The 14,568-nt window shown below is 39.8% G+C and overlaps 1 protein-coding gene and 1 pseudogene across 2 annotated transcripts in view; both read right to left on the reverse strand.

Moving 5' to 3' along the window:
* The window catches only part of DOCK3 (dedicator of cytokinesis 3), a 716,589-nt gene that overhangs the window by 95,312 nt on the left and 606,709 nt on the right, over positions 1-14,568 (reverse strand). Inside the window, exons 23-24 of the mRNA XM_006873644.1 lie at positions 8,046-8,216; positions 2,777-2,969 (exon numbers count right to left, since the gene is read on the reverse strand). Of these exons, the coding sequence (XP_006873706.1) occupies positions 2,777-2,969; positions 8,046-8,216 (364 nt within the window). The remainder of the gene's footprint in view (positions 1-2,776; positions 2,970-8,045; positions 8,217-14,568) is intronic.
* Positions 3,811-5,969, reverse strand: LOC102835900 (annotated as a pseudogene). The gene has a single exon (XR_438786.1). The product of XR_438786.1 is annotated as a protein tyrosine phosphatase, receptor type, A pseudogene (transcript).

The following is a 14,568-nucleotide window of genomic DNA, read 5'->3' on the forward strand; positions in this document are numbered from 1 at the left end:
TTGCTGGTCTCAAAGCAGGTGGAATTAGAACTAGAGGTAAGATACAGGACACCCTCTTCTTATACAATGGCCTCTAGCCCTTTGCCTGGAGATTATGCAATTCTACAGTACTGTTTTCCTGCCTTTCCTCCCTTCTTTCTCATTTCAAGTTTTACTAGTACCCATGGCATTTTGTGTAAGGTGAATATCAGGAGGATGCCACCAAATGAAATATCTTGAATAATTAGATTCCAAAATGAAACAGCTTACAGTGAAGTTCTACTTAAATGGCATATCTTGCATGAACAATACTAACTAAGCTTGCAGACTTGAAAAGGATTATGAACTATCCTTCTCCAGGCCCAAATAGGTATCCTGACAGGATACACCTTCTTCCCCTCAGACTTGTTAGATCATTGAATGGTGTGACCATAGTAGTGAAGCGTAACCTTGTGTTGTCATAAGCCCTTGATAATCTGGACACCTGCATTGCCAATTCCACTGTACATATTCAAATGTTTTTCTTTTCTTTTCTTTCTTCCCCTATGTTAACAGACAGCATTTTCATCAGGAGGTGACCATATTTATTTGAGAATACTGAGTTCAGGAAGGCTGAATCTTCATTCAAGCTCCTTTACTAACTCATTCTAAGACCTTGGTCATATCTAACTCTTTCCCTATCTGTAAAATTGTGTGCTAATGACCTCTTCTGCATTTACTACATGGGGGGTGGGAAGACCAAGTGAAATACAAGCACAAACATGTTTCTGATGTCCTGCACTCCTATGTGATTAGTGATTGTTATAACCCTGTAGGCTCCATCATAGCTGGCTAGCATGAATCAGTTAGATTATCAGTGACACAAACAAGTCCTGGCATTTTAAATTTATTGTTCATATTTGACGATTTATAAGCATCTCAGATAAAATTCATAATGAAAGTCTTTTTCAGTCAAAGACAAATTGCAAGATATAGAAGAGATTTTGGGACTACCTTGTCAGATACTTAGAATATGTTCAAATAAAATAGAATTTCAATTAATCTATGCTCAAAAGCTGCTTGAATAAAAGAAAACTTTGTACTGTATTTTGTAGACCAAAATACATGATTCATAACAAGCAATAACTGATTAGAGACAAACAGTAATTTGTTTCTGTAATCTGCTGAAATAAGAGACCAAACTGTTATGTCTGAGAATATAAATATTGGTTAAATGAACCTGCGTTGAAGACCCTCCTGTCATCATACTCCAAAGAAGATGCTGTGATCTGGAGCATGTCAATGAAAGTAAGATGTAATTGAAAAACTGCTGGTGCTTTTGTCATCTCAAAATTCAATGACATAGCTCCACTGCCACATACAGTCGAATAACAATGTTTCTTAAATGATGGTGTGAAGCAGCAAGTACATGTATAAATACTAGAAATGAAGTATGTCACTGAGGACACTTTGCTCTCCCTTCTCAATACATTCAGCATCTTCTTCAAGCAGTTGCACAGAGATTTCATTTGTGTGATTGCTTCAGTGGCATTCTATGTTGTTGTTGCTGAATGCTGTCGAGTTGATTCCAACCCACAGCAACCCTGTATAGGGTTTCCAAGGAGCAGCTGGTGAGTTTGAACCGCTGACCTTGCAGTTCAAATGGCTTTGCTGTCTGCCGTATTAACCCACAGCGCCATACCAGGACTCCAGCCATGCCTATAAACAACTGTTAAAATCTTCAGGCCAGAAGCTGGAGAAAAGAAAAGTGATTACCATAAACACTTACTGGTGGAGAAAAGCTGACTTTCTTGATGGCAGCTTCACAGTCAGCACTGGAAGAGTTAGTTAAAAGGAAACATGTATTTCGTATTATGCATGTGTGCAACACTAGACTGAGAAACTATTCTTCCTGTACTTTAAAAGTCAAACTTAAAAATTTAAATTCTAAAACTTCAAATAATAACTGTCCTGCTAGTGTGTCAGATTTATTCTTGTGTCCTCGAAGATCTTTTTACTAAAGCATCAGGTTTATACTAATCTTAATACTTGGCCATTGAGTTATTTGGTGCTTTTGCAAGGTCAAACTTGATGACATTCAACCTTACTTCTGGGCTGCTGGTGGTATATGATAAGTTGTCCTGATCCTTTGGAGAATGAGGAGGATGCCCTGTCTATCTCTCTACCACTTAGAGGATCCTCTGAAGTGAGGAAGAATAATCTATCTGACTTTTAAGACAAGCAATCAAGAAAGCACAATGGTCCTTGGGGTCCTATTTTTTGTCTTATACTTATCCCTCTGAGATGGATCTTTTTATCTTATTCCCCTTTCCTTTACTTCTACCTACCCATCCTGTAGAGTCCTGGTGTGGTGCTGTGGGCTAACGCGCCAGACTGCAAAGCCATTTGATCTGCAAGGTCAGTGGTTTAAGCTCACCAGATGTTTCTTGGAAACCCTATACAGGGTTGCTATGGGTCGGAATCGATTTGACGGCACTTAACAACAACAACAACAACAACAACAACACCCATCCTGTTTAGGGATGGGAAAGGTTCCATTCTTGGAATCTTGCTGAATGTGTGGACCTGAAGCTCACTCGGTGAGCATTCCCTAGGGTATGGGTCTCTAGGAATAAATTGTAATGACACAGTAGATCCAGGTCTTGGCTGCATTCTCTAATATAGTTACCAAAGCTCTTCTTTTTAGGACTATTGACATCTTGCATAATGGTTGATAACACCAATCCTTTGATTGCTACTTGGTTATCACCTGGAAAGGAAGAAAGGCAAGTTTGATTCTCATTCCAACTTGATTTACCTGAGAAAGAAAATAGGCGACTATCTACAGTCCTGGCAATGGACTGCAGCTTTACCACATCCATCGACTGCCCGATGTGCACAGTGCTGGGCATGCTCCCCAGTGTCCCTCTCACAAACTCAGCTACCTCCTGCACGGTGAACATTTGCAGCAGCTCATCAAAAATGGTTGGGAAGGAATTGAGGAGTGCAGCCTAAGGAAGCAAGTAAAGCTGTGGTTAGCTCAGAGTTAGGTGAGTGTCTATCTCACATACTCAGACAGTGATACTATGTAGTCACAGGTTGAGAAAGCACGGTAGCACCCTTGCCTCAGGTGGGCTCCTCTTGTGCCTCAACATTGTCCAGTGCTGCAGCATTCCTGGTACATAAAGGAAGATGAACCAAAACCAAAACAAGAGAATCTTGCTAAGGCCCTTGCTGATAAGGAAAGGGAGAATACAGAGAAACTTGCTCAGTTTGTAGCTGTTTTCACTCAGAAAATGGATTAGGTATTCTGTTTGTCTCTATTATCAAGGCCTTAACTTTCTAAGTTTGGTTCTAAACTCAAGCCAGGAACCTTTCAAAGAAAGCTTGACTGGAGAGCACTGAGCATTTCCAACAGCAATGGCTGACTGCACTCACAGCCTTATAGCCAACAATCCTCGCTCTCTGATTCCTGACCGCTTCCCCAGGATAGACACACTTATGTACAATCATAAAATTTTAGAATTTAAAAATTATTTCATTTTCATGTGATACCTGGAAATCTTAAGTATAAAGCCAAAATTATGGGCAATGTATTGATTTAGTCATGAGCTTTTTTTTTTTTTAATTCCAAAATATCACACTATTTAATTCCCCAATAAAACATTGGAAAAAGGACCATCAGTGCTAACACATTTACATATAAAATCTCCACCTAATAGGTAATAGAAGCCTATGTACCAATTTCTAAAACAGTTATAAGATATATACACAATTTTGGGTACATTAACAAAACAGAATATTACAAAATATTGAAGAAGTCAATTCTTCTGTTCACGGTCTCGTCGCCTCTTACTTAAAGTTGGCATAATCTGAGAATGCATCAATATACTCCTGTACCACCTTGTAGCAGAACTCATACTGTTCCAGTGTCTGGACCATGTATGGCCTCTGCAGCCGCAAGCTCTTGAGGGTCTGGAAAACATCCAAAATCCTCTCTGCCTTCACCGGCTCCAGGACTGTGCTCAGGGCACAGAAGGTCCCCGTCCTTCCGGAGTGGTGATGGGGTGGTTTCCTGACTGCCGCTGCTGCTTTTGCACAGCTGCAATGATGCTGATCATGCCCTTCCCATCACTGGGGATGTCCACTTCAGGCCAGCCGTGGAAGTGGAACTGCCGGATCTGCTGGCTCTTGTTCTCCCTGGTGTTAGTGACCAGAAGGTCTCGGACAGTATAGCTCTCACATTCCTCCTCTTTCTTCAGCTCTGCTGTGATGTCTCCATAGGACACCAATCCATCCGATGGCCAGTACTGGGCACACGTCTCCTGGCCTCTCTCCTCCAGTTCTGTGAGCATCACAATGGAGCAGGATTTCCACTCCCAGATCATTCACCAAAAGTCCTCAATTGTGTGAAGAAGGGGACCCTGGCTGGCGATATAGGAGTCCTTCTGCTGGTACCCATCAATGAAGGATGCGTTCACATAGTCTGTGTTCTCCTCACCTCTCTTTACTGGAATGATCACTCTGTTGAATTCATATGGAATGATCTGTAATGATCTTCATGTTGCCTGGAAGGTTTCCATTCCGCATCTTGTCATTCTGGATTTTGATTGACGTTAACTTCTTAAACTCTTCCTCTAATCCACTGTTGCTGGTCCCTGGGATTTTGTTGTAAATTTTCTGCAGGTGGGTTTCTAGAGAGGTTACTTCCAGTTCTGTATCCCCATAGAGATAATGTTCCAGAAGGGCTTGGTATATGAAGACATACTGCATCTTCTTGAGAAACTTAAGCATGCCAAAAGGGGTGAAAGGCACCCCAAAGTCTGGCCAGCTGGTAAAGTGGAACTGTGTGATGAGGAGCTGTGGTTTTCTGTTGGTCACGTCGCCCACCTGCTGGATGCAGAACTTTCGGACTGCGTAGTCTACCAGGACAGTCACATCTTCTACTGACACACGGATATTCCCATAGGTCCAGCAGCCTTGGTCTAGCCAGTATTGGGCACACTTACATTCTTTTCTCTCCTTCAGACTGGTCACCATGACTATTGTGGCTGTGTTTTGTTCCCAGATCATCCTCCAGAAATCATTCACTGTGTCTTCTTTTGGTCCTTGTGCAGCAATGAATTTGTTCTTTTCTTGGTAGCCATTGATGAATGGAGCATTGATATAATCAGAATCTGGAACACCTTCAACTGGTGTCAGGTGTACTCTAGAGTGGTCATAAGGCAAGATGTTCACATAACAGTTTTTTTCCTTGGAGGCAGCCTCACAGGTGGCCTGGATAGGACAAGCAGGAAGAACATTGAATTCCTCTCTGAAGAGCTTACTGTCATCAGCCATTCTCCGGTTAATTTCCTCCTCCAGTTTGTCCACAGGCAGGGGTGGGTACTTCCTGTTGGTACTTGGGGACCTGGCTAGAAGTGGCACACTCTGGGCCTCCACATCCACTGTTTGGCCATTAGATAAGCGGAAAGAATTGGAATGGCTCCCAGCTTGCTTGTATATCTTAAACCTTAACATGTACAGAACTATGATAATAAACACAATGACCAGCAGAGAGGGCAGGGCCACCATCACTGCGATAACTGTCGTCTCATCTGAAGGAGGAAAGGTTTCTGGAGTGGTTGCTGCAGTGCAGGAATTCCCCTCCCATGAATCTGTTCCGACATCTGTGACTGGGCTACCTGGAAGCCAGGTCCCATTTGGTGAAACTGTAGTAATTCTAGAATAGGTGCTTGCTGTTCGTGCGGTCCCATTGTCAGAGTCTGAAGAATTCACAGTGGTGACAAAGGTGGGGCCCAGAGTTAGATTTGGGCTGAATGTTGTGGCCACAGAAAGAGAAGTTACTGATGAATTTGGATTTGAAGTTTTGGTCTCTTCTTTAATTGGTGCTGTTGTTGATGCTTTTGTTGATCTTGTACCTTGCACTGAAGGCGAAACTGTGGTAGCATTAAGGCATCGACACATATCAGACCACTGCCAAGAAGAAAATGAATGAACCAGAAATCCATGTTGACCTTTTCCTAGTTGTGCCACTGAGTCCGGCGCTGGGCGGGACCACGGAGCGGGTTCGATCGCATGCCGCGCATCTTTAGTCATGAACTTTTGAAGACTGTTGATGGCTTAGAGTGTTTAGTGATGTGGGTAGAGAGCTGGTGAGTGAGTGTGTGTATGTAAACTTCTCTTCTAGGATCAGAGATCTTCTGTGGTCTCTTGAGGACATCATAGTGGTTCCACAGCCTTTGGTAGCAGAGCAGCGTAGGAGGAAAAATTGTATTTTGGAATGAGACGGAGGTAAGTTTAAATCCCAGTTTTACCAATTACCTGCCATGTAACCTTGGGCAAGTTACTGCCTAATTCTCAATTTTGTCATCCATAAAGTACAAATGATACTGTTACTTATATTGTGGTATTGTTAAGAAGAAAAAATTAGGTTCGTAAAAATACCAGTAGAATGCTTGACACACATAGGCTGGTTTTTGTTCTTTTCTCATCTAAATGAGAGCAGCCTGAAGGAGGCTTTTTTTCACTTCTCAATCCTCTTACACCATTCACCCAAGATTTACAGTCTACAGGGAAATGGAGTGTCACTTTGAAACAGGTAGTTAAGAGCACATTTTTCTCAAGAGGCAGGTGTGGGAGGGAACTGCTTTTCTCGACTGCTTCACCAAGCAGCAGACACTGGCCTAAAGTAAGTGACAACTCAGGCAATGGAAAAACAGGCCTGTCACATTGTAGCCTTATGTTGAGGTCAGGCCTGAGTGTGGAACTTACATGACTTATATTTACAGATGTAAACTCCCTGGGATAGCAAGAAGACTGCTTTCTAGTAAACAGAATCAGCAAGAAAATAAGCCCTGCTTTGCTGGCTGAGGGGAGGGCCCCTTGTTGGCAGGAATAAATGGGCTAGGGATAGGAAGGAGCAGGTATAGGAAAACAGGTAGTTTGAAGTGCTTGGGAGAAGGGACCTTGGAAGGAGCCTTCCTAACAGAGGTACCTTGTGACCTTGAGGTACTCCTATTCTTTCATCAGTCTAGATCCCAGTTTTACTCCAGGCTCAGAGCTCTATAGGCAATGCAATTGTCATCAAGGGACAATACAGAAACAAGCAGAAAACAAAAAGGAGACTTTTCTAATCTTAAATAAGACAAAGTGTAAATATACTTGCACCAAGGAAGAGCTGGCAGACCAGAATGAATGAACATGGTAGAGGCTGTCTGGCTTTTCCTTAGTTTTTTGTGTATAACTGGCTTCAAAAAATCAAAGTATAATCCCTTAGACAAAACGCTGACAGTTGTTTTATAAAAGGAAATAACTTCTTTGTGGTGGGGTATAAACAAACAATAGCCTTGTTTCTTTCTAGGGCAAGGCTGCATGGAAATGGTAATAGGTTGACTAGCCAGGTATTTTTAATATAAGGAAGCAAATTCCTGTCTCACACTGATATTTCTAATAGAATCTAATTTTAATTCTTAGCCCTAGCTTTCTAGTTATTCCAATCTTTCTAGTTATTTGTCAGTCTACTGCACTCTGAACTGCTAGAATGGACAAATACTAACCTAAGTTTCTTCAATTACTACATTGAGGATTCCTGGTGTGGCACTATAGGATCAGCACTGGACTGTGAACCACAAAGTTGGTGGCTCAAAGCTACCAGCTGCTCCTCAGAAGCTCTATGCAGGGTTGCTATGAGCTGGGACCAACTTGACAGCACTTAACAATATCAACAATAATAAAGGAAAATCCACAATACACTCAAAAAATTTTCTATGAATAAGATATTCATAAAAAGCTAAATAGTATGGTAGCCAAATAAATTGGATCTTAAGAGGGCTCACATTTGGTCTAAGTTGTGCTCCTTTTCCATTAGAAAGTCATTGCACTGTTGGGTAATTGGCAGCTGGGTAATAGCTGGCATTGAAGTAAAGGTAGTATTTTGTTCTACCAGGTATTTTCTTGTAAGTCACCCCTGACCCAAGACATAGGCTCCTGGCAGTTTCACTGACTCTGGAAGCCTAAGCACAAAGAAACTACTTGCTAAGACAGACAAGGAATTTAACAGCAAAGCTTCCCAGCAGTTCACAGACCTGAGTGAAAAGGAGTGTTTCTGAGTTTCTGCTGTCCAGACTGAGCACAAACCGGATGGACTGGAAAAGTTCTTGGATGCTGGACCGGAACTGTTCCTCCTCCATCCCACAAGTAGCTCGTGAGTACAGGATCCGCGACTGCACGATGAACTTGAAAAGGTATTCCAAGGCCTGGAGGAAAAGTAACGGATGTATTGAAAATGGCCAGGAACTCTCATATCAGGGGGTAAAGGGCAAAGTAACAGCAAATTCTTCACTAAAAACAGGCAATGGGCAAGTCCAATTAAAGAGACAGGTACTTCATTTTTATTGGATTTTTTTCTTAAATATCTGCCTAAATGATTACTGAGCAGCAACTGTCTTTTCACTGACAAAATTATCAAATGATTTCAGAACAGTTTTCTGAGACATGGGAATAGTTTAACTCAAGAACATTCAGAATCAAAAGAAAAAGAAGCATCTCTGAATTTTCCACCCTAGGTCTAGAAATAAGTGGCCCCAAAGGTAATGATGTAAGAACTACCCTTGAATTTATTTCAAGCAGAAAGAGTCCATTAGCAACTCTGGCATGCATACATCGGGGGCCTAATACAGTACCTGTCTTTTTACCAAGGGCCACAGAAGCCTGGCGAAAACTTGCCTGGTTGCACAGCAGGTGGCGAGTATCATAAATTTACTCTCTGCTCCTTCCTAGACCAAATTAGTTCATGAACAACACAGAAGAGGAATCTCTCATAAAATGGTTTGGGAGAAGAACCTAATTCTTGAGTCTCTTCCCAGAACTTCAGCCCAGAATAAACGATCTTTTAGAGAACATGTTTAAGACCCAAAGCTATACTTTCTAAGCAAAGAAATGTCTCAGATTTCTCAGACATCAAAAAGGCAGAGATATAGGGGAGAAACTTATCCAAGGATAAAACAAATGCAGCTCAATTATTTGAAACATATAAAACAATTCCCAAGCTACCACTTAAGATCTATCCATCTGTCAGAAGGTTTGGCAAAGGAAAGTTTAACACTTTATAGCTCATGCACGCTGCAAAAATGGGCTCAAACATAGCAAAGAGTGTATGGATGATGTAGAACTGGGCAGTGTTTCATTCTGTTGTACACAGGATTGCTGTAAGTTGGAACTGACTTGATGGCACACAACAATAGCAGCCCACACAAAACTCAGGCAGCAGTAGAAGATTCTGTAGAAGAAATTACCATGTGTGGTCTCATGTCTATAAATGCTACAGCCTCTGTTCCAGCATTTAAAGAACCTGGTGTGAACACTACACAAGCCTCCTACCAACATGCTGGGAGGCTATCACAATCCTTTGCCTTTTTTTGGATGTGAGCACTATTCTGACTTTCATACTAATCACATTCTTTTTCTTCTTGATTGTGTAATTCTTTTAATATGGTATTGCATTTGTTTTGCTAATATTTTGTTAGGCATTTTTGCATCTATATATGGGATATGGGTTTATAATTTTCTTGAGATGTCTTTATTTCACTTAGGTATCAGGGTAAGGCTGGCTTCATAAAATTAATTAGGTAGCATTCCCTCCTATTTTATTTTTGGGAAGAATTTGAGAAGAGCTACAACGGAATGCAGAAATCATCACACAATATCTTTGATATCCCCTGCAAGTCAAGTTTTACTAAAGAGAATATAGACATGGCTGCAACCATACAGTGACAAAGAACTTCCAGAGGTTCAACCTGGATTCAGAAGAGGACGTGGAACGAGGTATATCATTGCTGATGCCCGATGGATCTTGGCTGAAATCAGAGAATATCAGAAAGATGTTTGCCTGTACTTTATTGACTATGCAGAGGCTTTCAATTGTGTGGATCATGACAAGCTATGGACAACATTGCAAAGTATAAGTATTCTGGAACAACTAATTGTGCTCATGAGGAATCTGTACACGGACCAAGAGGCAGTTGTTCGAACAGAACATGGGAACACAGAATGGTTTAAAATTAAGAAAGGTATGCTACAGGGTTGTATTCTTTCATCATACTGATTCAACCTGTATGCTGAGCAAATAATCCGAGAAGCTGGGTTATATGAAGAAAAACATGGCATCAGGACTAGAGGAAGACTCATTAACAACCTGAGATATGCAGATGATACAACCTTGCTTGCTGAAAGTGAAGAAGGCTTAAAATACTTACTGATGAAGATCAAAGAGCACAGCCTTCGGTATGGATTGCATCTCAATGTAAAGAAAATAAAAATCCTCACCACTGGACCAATAAACAACATTTCTTATCAATGGAGAAAAGATTGAAGTTATCAAGGACTTCATTCTTCTTGGATCAACTGTCAATACTCATGGAAGCAGCAATCAAGAAATCAAATGACATTGCATTAGGCAAATCTGCTGCACAAGACCTTTTTAAAGTGTTGAAGCAAAGATGTCAACTTGAAGACTAAGGTGCACCTGAACCAAGTCATGGTATTTTCAGTAATTTCATATGCATGAGAAAGCTGGACAGTGAATACGGAAGCCCATAGAAGAATTGATCCTTTTGAGTTATGGTGTTGGAGGAGAATATTCAAAGTGCCATGAGCTGCCAAAAGAACAAACAGATTTGTGATGGAAGAAATGCAGCTAGAGTGCTCCTTGGAGGCCAGATGGCCAAATTTTGACTCCAATACTTCAGACATATTGTCAGGAGGGACCAGTCACTGGAGAAGGATATCATGTTTGGTAAGGTGGAGGGTCAGAGAAAAAGAGGAAGACCTCCAGCAAGATGGACTGGCAAAATGGCAGCATCAATGGGCTGAAACGTTGCAACAATTGTGAGGTTGGCCCAGATCAGACAGTGTTTCATTCTGTTGTGCATAGGGTCGCTAAGAGTCGGTACCAACTTGATGGCACCTAACAACAACAACAACAACTGTTAATTATTTAAATGTTTGGTAAAATTCCCTAGTGAAGTCATCTACCCTAGACTCTTCTTTGTTGGAAGATTTCTATTGATTCAATCTCCTTACTTGTTACAAGTCTGTTGAGCTTTTCTTTCTTCTTGAATCAGTTTGGTAGTTCGAGTGTTTGTAAGAATTTGTTCATTTCATATAGGTTATTTAACATAGTTATCTAAGTATTTTATAACTCTTTTCCTCTCTCTAAGTTCAGTAATAATGTCTCCAGTTTAATTTTCAACTTTAGCTATTTGCATCTTCTTTTTCTTTCAATCTAGCATAAGATTTATATAATTTGTTGGGCTTTTCAAAGAACCACTTTTGGCATTAATAGAATATTTATATTGTTTTTCTTTTCTCTATGTCATTTATGGCCACACTAATCTTTTATTTCCTTCCATTTGGTAGTTCTGGACTTGGCTTGCTCTTATTTTTCTAATTTGATATCTTCCTCCATTTTTTATAAAATTTTTTATTGTGAATTTGGTGAAGGTTTATAGGGCACCCAATTTTCCATTCAACAATTTATAAATGTTTGATGTTATTGATTATAATCACTACAATGAAACACTTTGTAACATCCCACTTCTTTGCTGTGTTTCTTAATTTCCAATGTTCCTTCTTTCTTAACCCTTCCTGCCTTCTGAACTTTGTCCCTGGACAAATGCTGCTCTTTTATCTCAAATGGTTAATTGTCTCTAGTACAGTTCACCATACTGTCTATTGTTTGGCTGAAAATTTTGAGCCTTCGGGGTAAGTTCAGTTCTATGTCAGGGGTAAATTCAGTTCTATGTCAGAGGGGTGACTAAAGGCTATTGTATTGGGGGATTCACCAGACTCTATCCATAGCCAACCAACAAGCCTAGTCTTTTATATCATTTTGAGTTTTGTTCCACACTTTTCTCCCACTCTTATCTAATGTGATCCCTTTCAAAGCTTTCAGTGGTGGTATGTGAGCACCATCTAGTGCTTCTGGTTTCAGGGCTGTGTGGTCCCATTAGTCCACAGGACTAATTGTTTTCATCTATTTTTTATTTTCTTCACTTTTATTTGCTCTAGATGAGCAGAGACCTATGACACACTTTAGATGGCTGCTCTGAAGCTTTTAAGATTCCAGGTTGCTACTCACAAAAGTAAAATGTAAACATTGTCTTCGTGGACTACGTTATATCAATTGATCTTGGTGTCCCCTGATATTATGGTCCTAAGACCCCAGACCCAGAAACTCACACCCTCAAGGTATTTGGTTATATCAAAAACATTTTCATAACTTTGCCCCCTGTATGCTCTACTATATTAATAGATATATTTACAGCACAGGTACATATATACAGAGATCTTTCTTCATTCTAAATGTAGGCATTCACATTTATAAATTTACCTCTGAGCATTTTGCATCTCTAAATTTTAATGTAGGCATCCAGATCTATAAATTTCCCTCTGAAGTCTTTGCAGCATCCATATGTTTTGGTATGTTGTGTTTTCATTTGCCTCTAAGTATTTTCTATTCCTTTCATTATTGATTGCTAGCTGTATTCATTCTGTTAAGGAAAATATACTCTAAATTCTTTCAGTCTTCTTAAATTTATCAAGACTTGTTTGGGGCCCTACCATATGGTCTACTCTGAATAAAGTTTCATGTGCACCGAAGAAGAACATGTATTCTGCTGTTGTTGGAAGAAGTGTTCTCTACATGTCTGTTAGGTCTAATCAGTTTACAGCATTTTTCAAGTCCTCTATTTTCTTGTTGATCTTCTATCTAGATGTGGTGGTGATGATGGTGGTGGTGTGCGGTGGAGTTGGTTCTGGCTCATATCGACCTTGGATAGGGTTTCTGAGGCTGTAAATCTTTACAGAAGCAGAAAACTTCACCTTAGTCTGTAAAATCCCTGGTAGTTTCAAACTGCTGACCGTGAGATTAGCAGCCCAGCTCATAACCACTATGCTACCTAGATGTATCTATCCATAATTGCAAGTGCTGTACCAGAGTTTGCAACTATTATTGTAGAACTGTACATTTTCCCCTTCAATTCTGTCAGTGTTTGCTTCATATATTTTGAATCAGTTTGAAAAGAGACCTTATCAGAGCAACAAGAATCCTGGAAAAATTGAATCAAGAACAAATATCAAATTTATAGTGAAGTTTGGATAGAAGAATGGTAAAATCACTGATGCTTTACAAAAAGTGTATGGGAACAATGCCCCAAATAAATCAGCAGTTTACAAATGGATTACTTACTTTAAGAAGGGAATGAGATGATGTTGAAGATGAAGCCTGCAATGGGTAGGACACAATTAATGTTCTTGTTCATGCTCTAACTGAAGAAGACTGATGATTAACAGCAAAAACAAAGCCAACACTATAGACATCTCAACTGGTTCAGCTTATACAATTCTGAATGAAAAATTAAAGCTGATCAAATTTTCAGCTCTATGGATGCCAAAACTGTTGCACTCAGATCTGCTGCAAACAGAGCAGAGCTTTCAATGGAAATTTTTAGCAATTTTTTAAAATCAAGATCCTCAACTTTTCTTTGAAGAATTGTAACAGGAGATGAAACATGGCTTTACCAGTACAATTCTGAAGACAAAGCACAATGAAAGCAATGGCTAACAAGAGGTAGAAGTGGTCTAGTCAAAGCAAAAGTGGACTAGTCAATAGCAAATGTCACAGAAAGTTTTTGGGATGCTCTAAGTATTTTGCTTATTGACTTTCTGGAGGGCCAAACAACAATGACATTTACTTATTATGAGAGTATTTTAAGCAAGTTAATCAAAGCTTTAGCAGAAAAACACCAAGGAAATCTTTAACACAGTCATTCTTTACTACAAAAATGGTCCTGCTCATTCCTCTTCTCAAATAGGAGCAATCTTATGAGCGTTTCAACGAAAAATCATTAGACACTAACCTTACAGTCCTAATTTGGTTTCTTCTGACTTCTTTCTGTTTCTTAATCTTAAAAAATATTTAAAGGACACTTATTTTCTTCAGTTAATAATGCAAAAAGTCTACATTGACATGGGTCAGTTTCTAGGAACCTCGATTCTTTAGGGATGGATTTAATGGCTGGTATCACCACTTTAAAAAAGTATCTTGATTGTAATTACTGCAATGAAATGATGAGTGTATAATCGAGGTACGCAATATAAACCATCACTCAATTCACAATAAAAACTTTCTTAAAAAGTATCTTGAACTTCATTAAGCTTATGTTGAGAAATAAAGTTTATATATATATTTTAATTCCATTTTCCATTAATTTTTTGAAACTCCTATTTGCTCAAATACTATTTCCGTCTCTAGTTTCTTAGTGTTGTTGTAACAGAAATACTACAAGTGGGTGGCTTTGGTGAGCAGAAATTTATTTTCTCACAGTTTAGGAGGCTACAAGTCTGATTTCAGTGCACCAGTTCTAGGGGGAGACTTCCTGTTAACTCTGAGGGAAGATCTTTGTCTCTTTTACCTTTTGTTCCTTGGTTCCACGATGATCCTCCTCATGTGGCATTTATCTTCCCCTGTTTGAACTTGCTTGACTCTGTGCCTGATCTATTATTTTTATATCACAAAAGTGATTAGGCTTCGAGAACAAACAAGATGGC

Source organism: Chrysochloris asiatica, unplaced genomic scaffold (assembly GCF_000296735.1).
Source record: "Chrysochloris asiatica unplaced genomic scaffold, ChrAsi1.0 scaffold00246, whole genome shotgun sequence".
Classification (NCBI taxonomy): Eukaryota; Metazoa; Chordata; class Mammalia; order Afrosoricida; family Chrysochloridae; genus Chrysochloris; species Chrysochloris asiatica.